Source organism: Balaenoptera musculus, chromosome 13 (genome assembly GCF_009873245.2).
Source record: "Balaenoptera musculus isolate JJ_BM4_2016_0621 chromosome 13, mBalMus1.pri.v3, whole genome shotgun sequence".
NCBI lineage: Eukaryota > Metazoa > Chordata > Mammalia > Artiodactyla > Balaenopteridae > Balaenoptera > Balaenoptera musculus.
Genome location: NC_045797.1, coordinates 2,504,277 through 2,520,314, shown reverse-complemented (window position 1 = coordinate 2,520,314; position 16,038 = coordinate 2,504,277). Strand labels below are relative to the sequence as shown.

The 16,038-nt window shown below is 48.5% G+C and overlaps 2 protein-coding genes across 4 annotated transcripts in view; one reads left to right on the top strand and one right to left on the bottom strand.

Moving 5' to 3' along the window:
• The window catches only part of TGFBRAP1 (transforming growth factor beta receptor associated protein 1), a 48,663-nt gene extending 46,118 nt beyond the window's left edge, over positions 1-2,545 (bottom strand). The window contains exon 1 of one of the 3 annotated variants that reach the window (XM_036873086.1): positions 2,433-2,545. Coding sequence is in view for 2 of the 3 variants with exons in the window: in XM_036873084.1 (XP_036728979.1) it covers positions 1,535-1,674 (140 nt within the window). In the remaining variant the exon portion in view is untranslated. Of the gene's footprint in view, positions 1-1,534; positions 1,858-2,432 lie in introns of those variants that run through there. The other 2 variants (XM_036873084.1, XM_036873083.1) reach the window with 2 other exon arrangements.
• A 4,458-nt stretch (positions 2,546-7,003) lies between these two features.
• Positions 7,004-15,538, top strand: C13H2orf49 (chromosome 13 C2orf49 homolog). The gene is made up of 4 exons (XM_036873827.1): positions 7,004-7,292; positions 9,558-9,724; positions 12,465-12,846; positions 15,327-15,538. Exons 1-4 carry the CDS (start codon positions 7,191-7,193, stop codon positions 15,381-15,383), a joined length of 708 nt encoding a protein of 235 aa, XP_036729722.1. The 5' UTR covers positions 7,004-7,190; the 3' UTR covers positions 15,384-15,538.
• Positions 15,539-16,038: the final 500 nt, after the last annotated feature.

Here is a 16,038-nt window from a genome sequence, read left to right as displayed (position 1 = left end):
TGTATGTACACATACATATATACACATACCACATATATGCATTTGTGTGTCTCTGTGTATACATATCATATGCGTCCTGTAACAGCAACACCAGCAGTTATAACTGAAGCAGGGATTTGCGAAGGGCAGGGCAGGGGAGGCAGACAAACTGCAGAGGAGGAGTATGGCTCTCCAGGGCATTTCCTCTGTAACATCTTCCTCAATACTGGACCTTCAAACCGTCGTAAGAATTATTGAGGGCTTACTGGATGCTAGGCAATTGTCCTCTTTCACATGTTATTTTTCCTGAATCTTTAATTTACCCAATAGCAGCTACTTGACTATCAAAAGATCCTGATCTCAAATCATCTGCACGATTTCACAACACGCTCAGTGACCACTCCTGCCCTTCTGCATGGAGCTCTCCAGCTCACTCGGGGTAGCCCCAAATTAACTTGTTACTTCTACGCTCACTTTGTAGTACGGTATTGTTTAAGAAAGAAAAACGGGTCAGGTTTGCCACAGAGGAGATGAGTTATAAAGGCCAAATTGTTGGGCGGTATCCAAACACCTGGCTGCCACAAATGATTAATGTATTTCTAATGAGAACTGAGACCAAGATGAAGATGCTTAACTCGTTAAGTCAAATTTCCTCGAGTTTTCTTAAAGGATCACAAAATTTTAATATTAGCGTGAAGGAATAAACCATAATAACCAGGTTTTTTTTTTATGAACAGAAATGCTAGCTGCAAATCAGGCCTGGAAATTTCACGTTTTTTAAACAGTGAGCTCGGTGCTTTTAAAGCTTGTCAACTGGAGCTGCCTGAGGGAAGAACAGGCTCCTGACAAAAAGCCCTGTCACTGGAGGGTCAGGCAGAGGCTGGAGCGTCCTGGGAGCCCGCAGTGGACGGCAACTTGCCTCCACCTGTAGGACCCAAGGACTGCTGTTCACCGTCTGAGTGGAAGAGAAAAGGCAGAGGACGTACCTGAAGGTGAGGGCTAGCACCACACCTGTCCCCCACGTCTTTGTAAAATGTGCACAGCAAATTGGAGTTCAGAGCCCCCGGGGAGCCTCACCCCAGAGGAGAGCCCTCACTGGGTTAGCAGTTACTCAGAGCCAAGACCACCGCCGTCAAAACTGAGACAGCCACCACGCCACATCCTCATTTCTATTTAGTAACAATAATTCATCGAGCACCTACTAAGTGCCAGGCTCTGTGCCCAATGCACATTTTCTTCCTGGAATGCATGTATCTTTTCTCATAGTCCCCCTATTTTGATTGAAGAAACTGAGGCTCAGGACGTCCAGTGAACGCCCTGGGCTCCCAGTTAGGAAGTGGCAGCGTCAGGGTTTGCACCTGCAGCTCCACGCCCACCACCGCCACGGAACAGCACTGCCCCTTTGCACAAAGGAACGGGGCCTGCGAAGGCTAGTGGTAGACGGCCTCTAGGGCCACACACCAAAGAGGCCGCTCCAGTGACCACTGAGGCTGCGTGCCTGTCAGAAATGGAAGGAAAAAGAAAAGGAAGCAGCTGGCCAGATGTTCCTTCTTACCTGACCATAGGGCTGGAGTTTCCGGCTGACCAACAGAGAAGCGCGGCCAGAGGAGGGGTAGTGAGCTCGGGGGCACCTCCAGCCGTGAGCTCTGGGCCAGGGTCTGCCAGCTCACACCGCAGCGGACCCTCCTCACACATTCTCCCCGGGTCTTCGCCTGCCACCACTGTCCCCGCGGCTGCCTGCCCTCCCCAAGTGCTTCCTCAAGGATGGAACCCTGATCCGACAGGTTGGGACCCCAGCACCCAGTACAGTCCGTGTGCATTAAGAGGCGCTGGGTGAACCCCCATGTCCAGCGGCCAGGCAGGGCCTGGGGGGGTGATGGTCACCCAGCAGCCCGTCACGGAAGCAATGGCAGGTGCGGGAAATTGCAGGCGGGAGCTTGTGTCTTGAAAGCCACCCCCTAAAACACAGGAGGCGAGAAGCGGAGAACTCAACTTCCTTCCACCCGCACCTCCGTCCCAGGGGAGAACAGGGGCGAGGTCTCCCCTCCTCCCATCGCACCCCTGCCCCGTCTCCCAGTACAGGCCAAACAGGCCCGAATGTGGCCCGGAATCTGCACTCTCAAATCCCACGAGCTCCAGAAAACGTCAACCACAGCGACAAAACCATCGTACGCACGGGTGGAGGGGAGACGGGCGAGGGGCACGGGGTGTTGTCCCGCCGGGCTCCTCCCTCCAGAACAGCGAAAGCCCACCCAAACCGGGACCAAGTCTCGGGTCTTCCCTGCCCCGAAAGCGCGCAGCCGCACAGCCGCCCCCTCCCGGCGCCGCGCGCCCGCCACCCGCGCACCTGCCTGCGCGCACCTGTCCGCGCACCTGCCCGCAGGCCGCCGACCCCCAGCCCCTGCCGACCCCAGCCCCACCCTCCCCGCGCTCCCTGCCCGCCCCGCGCTCACCGGCCCGCGCTCCGGCCGCTCCGGGCCCCGCGCCCCGGGCCGCGCGCTCCTGGGCCCCGGCCCCGGCTCCAGCCCGGCCCCGCCGCTTCCCGTCACGTGGACGGCCGAGGGCGGGAGCGCCAGGCCCCGTCCGGCCTGCGGCCCGCGTCGCCTGCAGACCCCGCCCCGGGCCGGGCTACGGGGAGGGGGGCGCCCCTCCGGCCTCCGGTGCCGGGGGTCTGCAGGGTTCCCGGCGCGCCTGCCTCGGGGGTCCGGGGGGAGACGCGCCGATCCCCGCGGGCGCTTGAGCGGAGCCTGCCGGGCGCAGGGCGGGGTCGGTAACGCGGCGAGGCTGCCGCTGCCGGGGCCGCGCTTTCTTCTCCCCCGCGGCCTGCCGGACTCGCTCGCCGCCCTGCTTCTAGCACCGCGACGGCGCTGGGCAGTGCACCTGCTGAAGGAATGAATGAATCCATCCACCCATCCATCACTCCTGGGAAAGGTTGGATGGCGCTGCCACCTGACGAAGTCGGGCTGGAGGAGTGGACGGCTGCCGGTGGCCCCCCTGGAACCGAAATGTACTGCTGGGCATGAGCCGCCGGCTTCCGGCACCGCTAGCCCCGAGCCCCAGGGGCAGTGTATTCCAAGGTGTCCTTATTGAAGCAGGGAGTCCTGGGACTATTTTACCCACTCCTTAAGGAAAGCTCATCAATAGCTATTCCTTTGGGTCAAGCCACAGTGAAGACTCCTAGGTTACGAAGAATCCATGCGCCTCTCTTCAATATATAGTCAAAATCCAGTTTCACGATGAAAAAATTAGAAAACTCCCTCCAGAGCTGTCAGTGCTCAATTGTCAGCATAAATTATAAAAAGCCCAATTTTCTCAATGATTTCCCCTGACTTTAGAGGTCCCCTGTGACCTCAGCTTTCCTCCAGCCCCTGGGGATTACAGAATAAAAACGTCCTCCAGAATCAGGAGTCATACCAGATTCTACTCTGTGGTCTTCTGCTTCAAATGGAGAAAAACAAATGACCACCCCCCCCAAAAAAAGTTAAGTGAAGGAAATAAAGAACCATCAGGAATTACTCTTCTATGGCCTTTTACGCCCTTCCCTTCGGAGTTCGTGGCCACACACGTGCCCCAGCCCCAGACAGTGCTTCAGCCCTGACCCAGCGGATCCAGCATCACTGGCCCAGCCTCCAGGCAGGGAAGGGGTTTCCCAGAGTGTACAGCTATGTGTGCTTCAAAGACAAGTGGCAATGAATGGACTCCCGGCTCTAGCGCAGCCAGGGAGCTGGAGAACACCGGAGTACGTTCAGCCGTCTCCTCGTTTGGCCCAGGCCTGTGGAGGATATGTGACTGGTCATCAGCTCATCACTGGCCCAGCCGGGCCTAGAGTCCACTCTGCGCTTTTTCATTTCAGCGCTCCACCATGGCCTGGCGTGAGATTAGGTGCAGAGGCGACACCTACTGACTGCCAGCTGGACATTGGGCTAAGGGGCTTAGGGCAGTGATCTCATCTAAGCCTCGCCATATCCTTATGAAGTAGGCACTATTGGTTTCTGCATTGTACACGCGAATTCACAGATGCAAAGAGAAGTGAAAGGCTTCTCCCAAATTCCATGGAAGAAAAGAGCAAGGATAAGAACCCAGAACTCAATAACACCATAAAATTTTTTATACATAAAATTAAGTTTTGTTGGTTGAATGGTTTATGGAATATTTGTGTTCTGCTTTAAACAATCTAGGAGTGCAAACGTGTTAACAAAAAAGGGGAGTAAAAGGAGGTAATTCAGAAATAATTATTTCCTTTTTGAAAGGATTTGCCATAAGATTCTTAAAATGGCAAACTCCACATGTGCTCATTATTCCATCTAGAAACATTTGTTCTTCCTGAACTTTCTGAGGAATCTATTTCACATATGTCCGGCAGCTGTATGTAAGTAACTATTCCATAAATGTGCAAAGATCTACATCAGGCTAATTCAATATTTCTCATGTTGTTTTGATTGGTCATATTTATGAATGATCAAAGTAATATTTTCAAAGGAATTATTAACTTCATTTATTATATTTATTAAACATCCCTTGGGCCCATACTACACGTTAGAGTATTTTATAGAGTTTGAAAAAAATGGTCTAATAGATTAAGCGTTGAATAGGTACAACCGAATACTTTAATAGTTGCTATCTACTCCCAAAACTTAACATCCTCACTTACACATAGCAGAACTGTGGTTCTAAATAGCTAAAAACATGGGTCCAAAACGTGAACTGTTTTTTGTTATATTCACTTTGAAGCATTTTATGGATGCTCAGATACAGTTGACAATACATCTGATAAAATATTTATAACATAAGTCTCTTAAATATTACACTGCCAACAAGAGGAATCAACACCCCAGGTTCTCAGTTTATATCTTGTTCACAATTTATTCATTCAGTAGACACTTACTGAGTACCTAAGTACAAGCGCTGCGCATGCTAGGGACCGGGCGGAGATTCCAAGGACACATATGCACCCTGTCCCAGAGGAGCTCATAACCCAGTGAGGTGATGATGCCAGGCAGGGCAGTGTTTGTTGGTTTCCCTCAGCTTTGTTCTTGTCGACTACAGGCACCAAATAAAAATGTTAATGAAACCCTCATGATCTTTGAGTGAAGGGAAAATTCTCCTAATAAAACTTAAGCATCGGGCTTCCCTGGTGGCGCAGTGGTTGAGAGTCTGCCTGCCAATGCAGGGGACACGGGTTCGAGCCCCGGTCTGGGAAGATCCCACATGCCGCAGAGCAGCTAGGCCCGTGAGCCACAACTACTGAGCCTGCGCGTCTGGAGCCTGTGCCCCACAACAAGAGAGGCCGCGACGGTGAAAGGCCCGTTCACTGCGATGAAGACTGGCCCCACTTGCCGCAACTAGAGAAAGCCCTCGCACAGAAACGAAGACCCAACACAGCCAAAATAAATAAATAAATAAAATGCTGGCTTAACTCTTAGAGAGTTTTAAAAAAAAAAAAGTTAAATTAAAAAAAAAAACTTAAGCATTTATGGTTACTATATAATACTCATAGATAATACTGTAGCAGGAATAAACTTCAGTCTACAAACTTAAATATGCAACAAATGGAATTTTTTCTGTAACTGAGCTTTATTTCTACTTTAAGCCCCCACTCAGCTACAGTGACAATAATCTTATCAGCGGAGGCCGGCTCCCTCTCTCAGGACTGTGTCTGGTTAGGGAATTTGTGAAGTGCCAGAGATGAGGAGAAGCAGGAGAGGTCAGGTCCTCGCATCCCTGGTCCCCACATAGATTCTGAGATGCTCTTTGGCAACTCTGAGGTTTGGTTTTGTCTTTTGGTTTTGGTGCTGACAGGCCTGGCCCTTCCAATCACGGTAACTGCCTGGCTTGAAGGTCGGGAAACCTGTAGCTTCCTTGTTTCGATGTGACAGGAGTCTCTGTGAGGTGGCCTTTCTGCCTGGACACATTTGAAACATCACCTTAGAACTTGTTAGAAACGCAAATTCTCCCTTGCCCTATTTCCTACATCAGAAACTCTGATTAAAACACAGCACACCACATGTTCTCGGAGGCTCCACTCTGCAAGCCTCTGCCCAGGATGGAGCCGGGGCAGGCGTTACCAAAGACATAGTCTCTCCTTCCCTGGAGCAGGGAGCGGTGTTAGAACCGAATTCTACTCCCTCCTCTCTGACTCCTGATTATTTTTTCTTCTGCCCAGGGGACGCTCCCTCTATCCTGAGATGTTTGTTTCAGAGGCACCAAGAGTTATCTTAATGGATTTAGTTTTAAGCAGGGAAGTACTTTTAGCTTTAAACTGGGAAATATCGGGAGAAAAAAAAAAGCGCAGATCTCACCTGCCATAAAACATTTTTGCTGATGAAGAGCTTGAGGCTTCAGGTTAAGTCCTGAAAACCACAGGGAGAAAGAACACAGCAAGAACCGGTAACCACATTTTCAGGCTCTTACAAATTCTTTTCCCCCAACCTACACCACCGTCCTGCCACCTCTCTCCCCTGATGACAGTCAACAGGCTACAACAAATGTCCGGGTAGATAGAGGTAACAGGGAAGGGACTTTCCGTGCTTTGGCTCCAACCTCACAACACTGTGAGGTGGCGTTATCATTCCCATTTCACAGCTGCGGAAGCTAAACAAAAATGCGGCCGTGTCCCCAGCGCTTCTCAGCCGTTATTTTCATGTTTGAGCAGTTTCATCCGAGTATTATTTCAGAGAACAAATACTTGAGTGCCTACTATGTGCCAGGCGGTGGGGTTTCAGGGAATTAAACCCTCTGGCCTTACATCATATTGAAGGAGGATTAAGAAACAAACAATAAAACGGTTAAAAAGAGAAACCCGAGACACTACCCACGCCATATTTGGGATAACGTCTATCTGCCTCCCGCGCCGTCTTCCCGCGAGGCCGTCCTGGGGCTCCCATTGGTCTCTGCCCCTGACGTCACAGGAGGCGCGACCGGCCGCGACCAATCATGGACCGCTCCGTGAACTTCGCCTTTCCGTCTCTTCCCGCCAGACTGGAAACGCCAATCGTTTCCTCGGCAGAAAGACCTTTCACTTCTTTCGCCCCCGGGGATATTCCCCGGCGAGAGCCCATTCGGCACCCCAGCCGACCCTGAGAGGCGGAACGGGACGGGCGGCGCACCCAGAGTGACGACGCACCCGAGACCGCCGCGCCGGCTGGGACGTCACTTCCGGGGCGCTTCCTCGCGGGGCCTTGTGGGTAGCCGGCCGGGGTCTCCTGGCGACGATGATGGCGGGGGATGTGGGCGGTCGCAGCTGCCCCGATTCGGAGCTGCTGCTGCACCCGGAGCTGCTGTCCCAGGAGTTCCTTCTCCTCACCCTGGAGCAGGTGCGGCGCGCCAGGGCGGGCGGGCCTGCTTGGGGGAGGCGCTGGGACTTGAGCTCGCCCCGGGGAGTCCTCGGCGGCGCCGGACACACCCGCCGCCGGCGCGCCTGCCGCCGGGTCGAGCCTCTCTCCGCCCCGCTCGGCCCGGCCGGGTCTCCTCACTACCCTGTCCGGGAGAGAGATGTCCTTAGAATATCAGGAACTCCCGGGAGTTAGGACTTACGGTTTTGGGTCCTGATGGCTCGGAAAGGGGAGTTCAGGCGACCCCCGCGGCCTGGATGTAAGCAAGGGCCTCCGAAGAGAGGGGTAGGTCGTAGAAGAACGGAAATGACGGGTGGTGGTCCCCGACTGCCAGGGCTGGAGGGCATCGGAGAAATCGACTGTTCTCCACTCTCACCGCGTTCAAAGATGGGGAAACTGAGTCCCAGAGAAGTGGCATTACTTCTGTGAGGTCACACCGTCGGTAGATGGTGCAGACAGGCGAACTGGCTCTCAGTGCAGCGTTTGCTCTTTTTCAGCTGGTGTGGCCTCTGATAGCAGAAGAGAAATAAGACCAAAGAAGTGATGAGTTTTGTTTAAAGTGGTAGAGAATTACTGAAAGCTTTTGGAGGGGTTTAAGTAGCGTGTTTTGTTGTTTTCCTTGTGTTTTTCCCCCTCGGTACTCTTTCTCTGGTTTCCTCAAGCTCCCCTGCTAAGTAGATTATTTTAGGGATGTCAGTTACCTTTCTTACCTGTGGTTCTCAAACTTTTTAGGTAGGTCACAGTCACCCCGGGGCTTGTGAAAACACAGACTGCTGGGCTCCATATCCAGAGTTTCAGATTCAGTAGTTTGGGGTGTGGCCTGGAAATTGCCATTTTTAACGAGTTCTTGCCGCTGGTCCAGAGACCACAGTTTGAGAACCACTGTCCTGGGGCAGTGCTTCCCTAACTAAGGTGTCTATGGATTCTGTAGGAATGTTGTCCAAGAGAATCCCTAGCGTTTCCCCATTCTTCTGAGTGAGTACAGGTGAAAATTGATAATAAAGAATGGTCCAGAGACATTATAAGAGATAAAAGAAGTAAAGTTTGTGCTTTTAAATCTTGAAGAACAAAAAGAACGGGGATCAATTTATCAGAGGGCTGATTGGATTTGTTCTGTCAGTTTTAAACACAAATGTTTCCAAGCCTTTCTGAATTGTTGAGCCCACAATCTCCTTTCCATCCTTATTTTCCTTCCTAAATCCAACTCTGTCCGTAACTGCTCCTGTGCCTTCTGCCATGTGTTTTCTGTTGAGAGTAAATCGGACAGTGAGGTGATGCAGAGAGGGATAGTTGGACGATGACCGGGAGCCACTGAAAGGACTGGTGCAGACGTGAGGGGCCGCTTGTTCTGGGGTGTGTGCTGTTACCAGGACCGTCATCAGGAAGGCGAATGCAGCTTCCGCCCATGGGGCATTCAAGTCTGGGCGGTGGCCTTCAGTCTAAGAGGCACTATTAGGGAAACATGGGGAGTAATATACAGGGTGAGACCTCCAGCCCGCTAATCTGATCATGATAGTAACACTCTAGATAACTTTTTGACAGGATGTAGTAATTGTTATCATTGTTTGTTTTCTTTTGTCTGGTCTCCCCAGAAGGTCCCTCATTTTCAGTTTTGTTCATAGGTTAAGATGCTGCTCCTGGAAATGGTCTTTATGCCTCCTGTGTGGGCTGAGCAGTGTGGACAGCTGTCCTTGTCGCACTGAGGACATGTGACCACTATCTTTAAGATGAAGCTGAACCAAAATTTGAAGAGCTTAGCGTCTTTATAATACTGTTTTTGTTTGTTTGTTTGTTTGTTTTTAATTTATTTTTGGCTGTGTTGGGTCTTCGTTTCTGTGCGAGGGCTTTCTCTAGTTGTGGCGAGCGGGGGCCACTCTTCATTGTGGTGCGCAGGCCTCTCACTATCGTGGCCTCTCTTGTTGCGGAGCACAGGCTCCAGACGCGCAGGCTCAGTAGTTGTGGCTCACGGGCCTAGTTGCTCCGCGGCATGTGGGACCTTCCCAGACCAGGGCTCGAACCCGTGTCCCCTGCATTGGCAGGCAGATTCTCAACCACTGCGCCACCAGGGAAGCCCTATAATACTGTTTCTTGCAGTATCATATAGAATGTTAGGCATGTGTCTAAACGTGAAAATGGTTTTATACTTGTAATTTAAGCAGTCATGTTTTACCCTGTTAGGTAGGCAGTTGGTTAGTTATTAAAATGAGAGATGTTGTTTTGAAATTACTTTTGTTTCCTTTTCTACAGAAGAACATAACTGTTGAAAATGACATGAGAGTAAACAAAGACAGTCTTACCGATCTTTATGTTCAGCATGCGATACCACTGCCGCAGAGAGATTTGCCAAAGAATAGATGGGGGAAAGTGATGGAAAAGAAAAGAGAACAACATGAGATAAAAAATGAGACGAAAAGGTACTTTTGCGTCGTTCTGGTTATCGTCTTATCTTATATGACTAAACAATTTTGCTTTTCTTTTTTCCCCAGATAAACTTAGGTAAACAATATTGACTCAGCTACTGTTTATTGAGCATCAGGTACTGTGCTGTAGCATGAATAAAACTGACAGAATTCCTTGCTCATATTTTAATTGGGAGAAACACAATAAAAAAGTTAAGTAAAATACAAGGTATGCTACATTGTGGTAAATGCTAAGGGAAAAGTGAAACAGGGAAAGGGAGGACAATTTTACGTAAAGTGGCCAGGAACAACTTCACTGAAAAGTGACATTTCAGTAGAGAGACCTGTAGAAAGTAGAGGGCAAGCCAGCGTCCCAGGCCGAACCTGAGAACCTGGTCAGGAGTGTGTCCACACAATGTGCCAGGAGCAACCCAGAGGCCATCAGGCTGGGCGGGGAGCATCAAAGGCAGAGCAGGGAAGGAGGTGCACAGGGGTGAGTGCAGGAGGTTGTCAGTCGTTGTAAGAATCTTGGCTTTGCTCTGAGATGAGAAGCCATTGGAGAATTTTGAGCAGAGTGATGACACCATCTGATGTACATTTTAAGAGGTTTATTTTGGCTGCTGTACTGAGAAATGATTTAAGGTTGGGGGAGGGGAATGGGGAAACCACTTAAGGGGTTGTGCTGTAATCCTAGCAGCAGATGGCAGTGACTTTGACTGAGGTAGTGGACTTGGTAAGAAGCGGTTGGGGTCTGGATGTGTTTTGGAGGCAGAGCCAATAAGATTTGTTGAATTGTCAGAAAAAAGTGGAGTCAGATAAGACTCTGAGGTCTTTGAATAAAACAGAAATGAAGAGATGGTCGTGTAGCTTCAGGTACACTATTTTAAAGTTTTAAATTCCAGAAAATTTTTCATAAAACCACAAGCAAGTGAATTTCCTTTTATAAAGAAAGTTACATTTAACTAATCAGTGTAGTTGGTTAGTGAGGACCAAGTATCCTAAGATCCCTAAATGGGCTAATTATTTCTTTTCTTGTGTCTGTTTATCACAAGTGGGTGCTCTTGATTAATTGCTGAATTTCTTTTTAGAGCCTTACTGTCACAGGCAGTGCACTAGAGAAAGTGGGAGGAGATGGAGTGAGAGGGCTGCGTGAGGAGAATGCCAGCTCTGAGTTAGTGGCTTTACTCTCTAGGTACAAAGAAGAATTCATGACTGATAGGGAGGTTGTTCCCCAAGTCCGAGAACAGCTGAAGAACGTGACGTGTGTGCTCATCTGTGTATAGTGTTCTGGAGAATAGATATGGGTACAGTCTCACTGTTGATCAGGAACACATTCGGTTCAGGGTGAGCATCATTTTAACTCTGTGGTTACAGGCCGTGTATGAGTGTTAACTGTGGTAAATCTGTGGATTATGCCGTGTATACCTTTAATTTATTTTTGGTGACTCTTATTAAGAAAGTATCTTCTTGATCTGCACATTCAGGCACATTGTCGTAAGCAAAGCTTTCAGTACTGTTACGTTTTACTCCCTATGGTAATCCCTCTTAATTCCTCTATATCATTTTGGAAAGGATCTTTGACTGTTTGTAAACGTCACAGTTTGGCTCTCAAATCAGAGCATTAAAGCTGGAAGGATCTAAGAGACCATCAGGCCTTTTTGAATTGCTTGTGACTTTCCCCGGAGGAGCTGAGCTCCAGAGGTGCTGTGATGTCCCCCAGGGCACACCACGCCAGGCCCGGCTCTCTGGTGCAGTGCTTCTCAAACTTCAGCGTGCTCCTGAGTCAGGCTGACCTCTCCCCAGCTGGAGAGTCCTGCCCTCAGTCCTGCTGTCTGTTGCCCTCGGAGGTGGCGGTGGGTGGACGGTGAGCTTGTTTTTCATCTTCTACCAAATGGTGTTCACTGGTGGCCTAAGAATTGGTGAGTTTGGCCAGTCACCTAGGGTCTGGCTAAAGTGCAGACTCTCAGTCAGTACGGATCACAGCCCCAGCTGCTGCGATTCTTTCGAGCTCCCGAGATGGCGCTGGTGCTGCTGGCCCCTGAGCGGCGAAGCCCAAGTGTCCTTCCCGACGACTCAAGTCCTTTTAACGTGTTTATTTTAAATAAACAAATCTATGTTTCATTTGAGGTATAATTAATAATGAACAAATGAATGCTTTGATTATTAATCTTTATGATTAAGAGTGGCAGTTAGGTTTTCGGAAGCTAAATGTGAAGACTTGCCAAGTTATAAACTTAAAATTATACAGATGTTACAGTTAGTTTCGAAGATGCCGTGGCTTTAAAGACCTTTAATGAATGGAGTAGGATGTCCTGTCCCATCGTCTGTAGACTGCCATTATGGTAGTTTAGTATAGTTTTATAGTCTGTTTCCTTTCTAAATAATCATTGATACATGGGTAAGATAACCCTATCAATAGGATGGTGATTTTTAAAAATTAAAAAAAAATTTTTTTTGTTACTAGGATATCCTGTTTTAAGTTTTGGGGTTAGTTGGTGGATTGATGCTTTAAAAATAACTGTGTATACGTGAAAGGTAACTGTAAATTTTTGTCAATAAATATTTTAAACTTAAAAGCACTGGAAAATTATCATTTCACTTAAAGTAAACATAGAAAACTGCATTTCTGGTAGCCCTACTTCCAGTAGTCCTACTTATCAATAAATCTTTTTCGGTCATTGTTTTACCTTTGAGTCCCAGGGAACTGGTTTGCTGTCCAGAGGGTATTTTTCATGACACATCTCTCCGATTTCAGGAGTAGCACCGCAGACGGGTTTCGGAAAAGACCCCTCATCGTGTTTGACGGGAGTTCAACAAGTACAAGCATAAAAGTGAAGAAGAGCGAGAACGGAGACAATGACCGACTCAAGTCCCGGCCTCAGGCCGGCGCTACCAGTAATGCCTTTCGAAAATTGTCAGATTCCTCTTCAGGTGTTTCACCCCTAATTTTGTCTTCCAATTTGCCTACGAACAATAGAATGGAACACAATAATAATGACACTAAACAGAACCATGACTTAATGCATAGGAAAAGTCCTTCCGGCCCCGTGAAGTCGCCGCCTTTGTCGCCTGTAGGAACTACTCCGGTGAAGTTAAAGCGAGCCGCTCCCAAGGAGGAGGCCGAGGCCGAGGCCGCGGTGAGTGTGGACAGGAGATGTGATCGTTCTCCAGCCCGTCAGTGATCCGTCTCACTTGTACATCTCATTTCTCGTGTGTTTGAGCCCTGGAATCCATGATGATAAGCTAATGTTTCTTAAAGTGCACTCAGTTTATTTCTGCTTAAAATGTGTAAAGAGAGTGTCTCTTAGGCCCTTTTCCTAGATTTTCCTCACTTAGATCCTTTAACTATCTTGGAACTAAAAGAGAGAAATAGTCCCTTGTTAGCAAGGCTTAGAATGTTAACTCAGTTGTCCAGGGTCACGCATTTATGAAGTAGCATTTTAGAGCTTGACCTTAAGTCTGTTTTGCACTTACCTTAAAATCACACCAGAATCTCTAGGATTTACCCCTTGCCTCCCCTACCCCTCACATGTACCTATCTTTAGAAGGATGGAGTCTCCTCCGTTACGCTCTACTAGACTTACCATTTGGATGCTTGGATTTCGTACGGCAGATTTCTATAGATAACATGGTTTATTTTGAGTTTAATTATGAGATTTTACATATCTATATATATTTGATCTTCCCATAGTCTTCTCAGAAAAGTGATTTCACTTTTAAACATCCAGCAGTTTTATAGCTTTTATTCCTTATTTTAGTTCATTCAGGCTGGTATAACAAAAAATACCATTGACTGGGTGGCTCAAACAATAAACATTTATTTCCTATGGTTCTGGAGGCTGGAAGTCCAAAATCAAGGCGCTGGCAGATTCAGTGTCTGGTGAGGGCCCACTTCCTGGTTCAGAGTCAGCTGCTTTTCACTGTGTCCTCACATGGCAGAAGGGGCAAGGGAGCTCCCTGGGGTCCCTTATGGGGGCACTAATCCCCTTCATGAGGCTCCACCCTCATGACATAAGCGCCTCCCAAAGGCCCCACCTCCAGGTACCATCACATCGGAGATTAGGTTTCAACACAAGAATTTTGAGGGGACACAAACATTCCATCCATAGCATTCCTGTAAGTATACTTTGGCTTTATTATCATCTTCAAGTTGTGTGTCAAAGGGAGCAAAACTCTGAGTGGTTCAGACCTTCTAAAATAGCAGATCCGGGGCTTCCCTGGTGGCACAGTGGTTAAGAATCCGCCTGCCAATGCAGGTGACACGGATTCAAGCCCTGGTCCGGGAAGATCCCACATGCCGCGGAGCAACTAAGCCCGTGCACCACAACTACTGAGCCTGTGGGCTAGAGCCCGCGTGCCACAACTACTGAGCCTGCGCTCTACAGCCCACGAGCCACAACTACTGAGCCTGTGGACTAGAGCCCGCGTGCCACAACTACTGAGCCTGCGAGCCACAACTGCTGAGCCCACGTGCCTAGAGCCTGTGCTCCACAACTACTGAGCCTGAGCTCTAGAGCCCGTGAGCATTAACTACTGAAGCCCATGCACCTAGAGCCCGTGCTCCACAACAAGAGAAGCCACTGCAATGAGAAGCCCGCGCACCCCAACGAAGAGTAGCCCCCACTTGCCGCAACTAGAGAAAGCCCGCACACAGCAACGAAGACCCAACACAGCCAAAAATTAAATTAATTAATTAATTAAAAAAAAAAAAAAAACTAAAATAGCAGACCCTGGAAAAAGAAAGCTGCTCTGTATCTGAGCCGCCCAAAGTTCTTGTGTTAGTTCTTCATTGACTCCTTTCAGCAACCCTGTGAAGGAGGTACAATAGCTTTTCCCATTTCACAGATGAGGGGAAAGAAGCTTAAATAATTTAAATAACCTTGTCCAGGTTCCAGAGTCAGTAAGTGGCTGGCCCGCAGTTTGAATCCAGGTCTCTGTGGCCTCAGCGGACGCACTTCTGAGGGCACCACGCTGCCTCTGCCCTCATTCTATCACTCCTGTGGGACGAGGAGGGGGTGTCAGAAACGAGCGGGAAGAGCAGTCCAGACCTTGAATATTGGGATAAGAGTGAGCTTTGAGGATTTTTTTTCCCCCAGTCTCTTGGAAAGCATTTTTCTACTCAGAAAGCTTTTACTGTTTCAGAGGTGTGATTTTTTTTCTCTTTTAAATCTTGTATTAAGGTCTTAGATTGTGAGGTTGGGAGGAGATGGGCTCGGCAGGGAGGAAGCAGGTCTGGAGCAGTCAGTGGTTCTCAACTCCGAATGTGCCTGAGGTCACCTCGAGGGGCTTCCAGAAAACCTGGCCCAAGTCGGAGCCTCGTCCCAGCCACCTCCCGTGGGTGCTGACTGAGTTGGTTCTGCGATAGGGCCTAGGCCTGGGCATGTTGGTCAGTTGGTCAACTTTACCGTGGGTGAGTCTGCAGGGTAAACATCTGAGAACCACCGCTGGCAAAACGGGAGCCCGGGGCTAGCCTTCTTTCCTCACCTTCCCCACCAGATGGCAGCAGTGCCCCACCGTTTCTGCATCAGTGGTCAGGCTTGGTGGTTTAAAATGTGCCTTTTGGGTATTCTCTGACATTTCTGCAAGTGTAAACTGACTTCTTCTCATGTCTTTTCAGAATAACCTGAAGCCCCCAGAAGCAAAGAGGAAGATACAGCATGTTACATGGCCGTGAAGGAAAGTTTCCAAAAATGTAAATATAACTGTAACTGTAGTTTTTCAAACAAGTTCACATTTACTGACAGTATTTACAGAGATCCTGATTATTGTGGAATTTTCTTAAGAGGTTTAAATTAGGTTCAAAATAATAAAGTCCTTTCCTTTCCTTTTTCCCTCCTTTTCCTTCCTTTGGGGGGAACAAATCTTGCCTTTCATGCTCCTATTAGAAAAGAGTTTCTTTTTAAACAAATGGTTTAGTATAAGTCATTTATATTGGCCCTACTCAAATAATTAGCTGCAAGTCTGGTATAAAGCATTTGATGAATTTTAGGAATTATTCGCATTAGTCTCTTTTGGTCTTTGGGGAAATTTGAGGTTTTTTAAACTCGGATATTTTAGAAGTTCACAATTTTCATTTCTTTTCCCAAGCAAAAGAAAATAACAGTTCATTGCAATATTCTAGTGAATTCTGCCAAACTCCTCCTCAAGGTTCCCCATGGAAAGCATATTAGTAGTGCTGCCAATAAACTGTTCGGAATATACAGATGAAATTGCTGTTCTTTAAGTGCTCGTGTTGCCTCTTTCCATAAACTCGAAAGGGAAACGGGCGCTTGCTATTGCTCCTTCCCGTTTATTGTGAATTGATTTCTTGTGAGTAGACCGGCCCACCC

What these genes read in the sequence shown, in the direction of transcription:
- C13H2orf49 (XM_036873827.1), top strand. Translation starts at nt 7,191, where the DNA reads ATGATGGCGGGGGATGTGGGCGGTCGCAGCTGCCCCGATTCGGAGCTG. An exon ending in TTCTCCTCACCCTGGAGCAG is followed by an intron (nt 7,293 to 9,557) that starts GTGCGGCGCGCC and finishes CCTTTTCTACAG; the next exon opens with AAGAACATAACTGTTGAAAA. An exon ending in AGGCCGAGGCCGAGGCCGCG is followed by an intron (nt 12,847 to 15,326) that starts GTGAGTGTGGAC and finishes ATGTCTTTTCAG; the next exon opens with AATAACCTGAAGCCCCCAGA.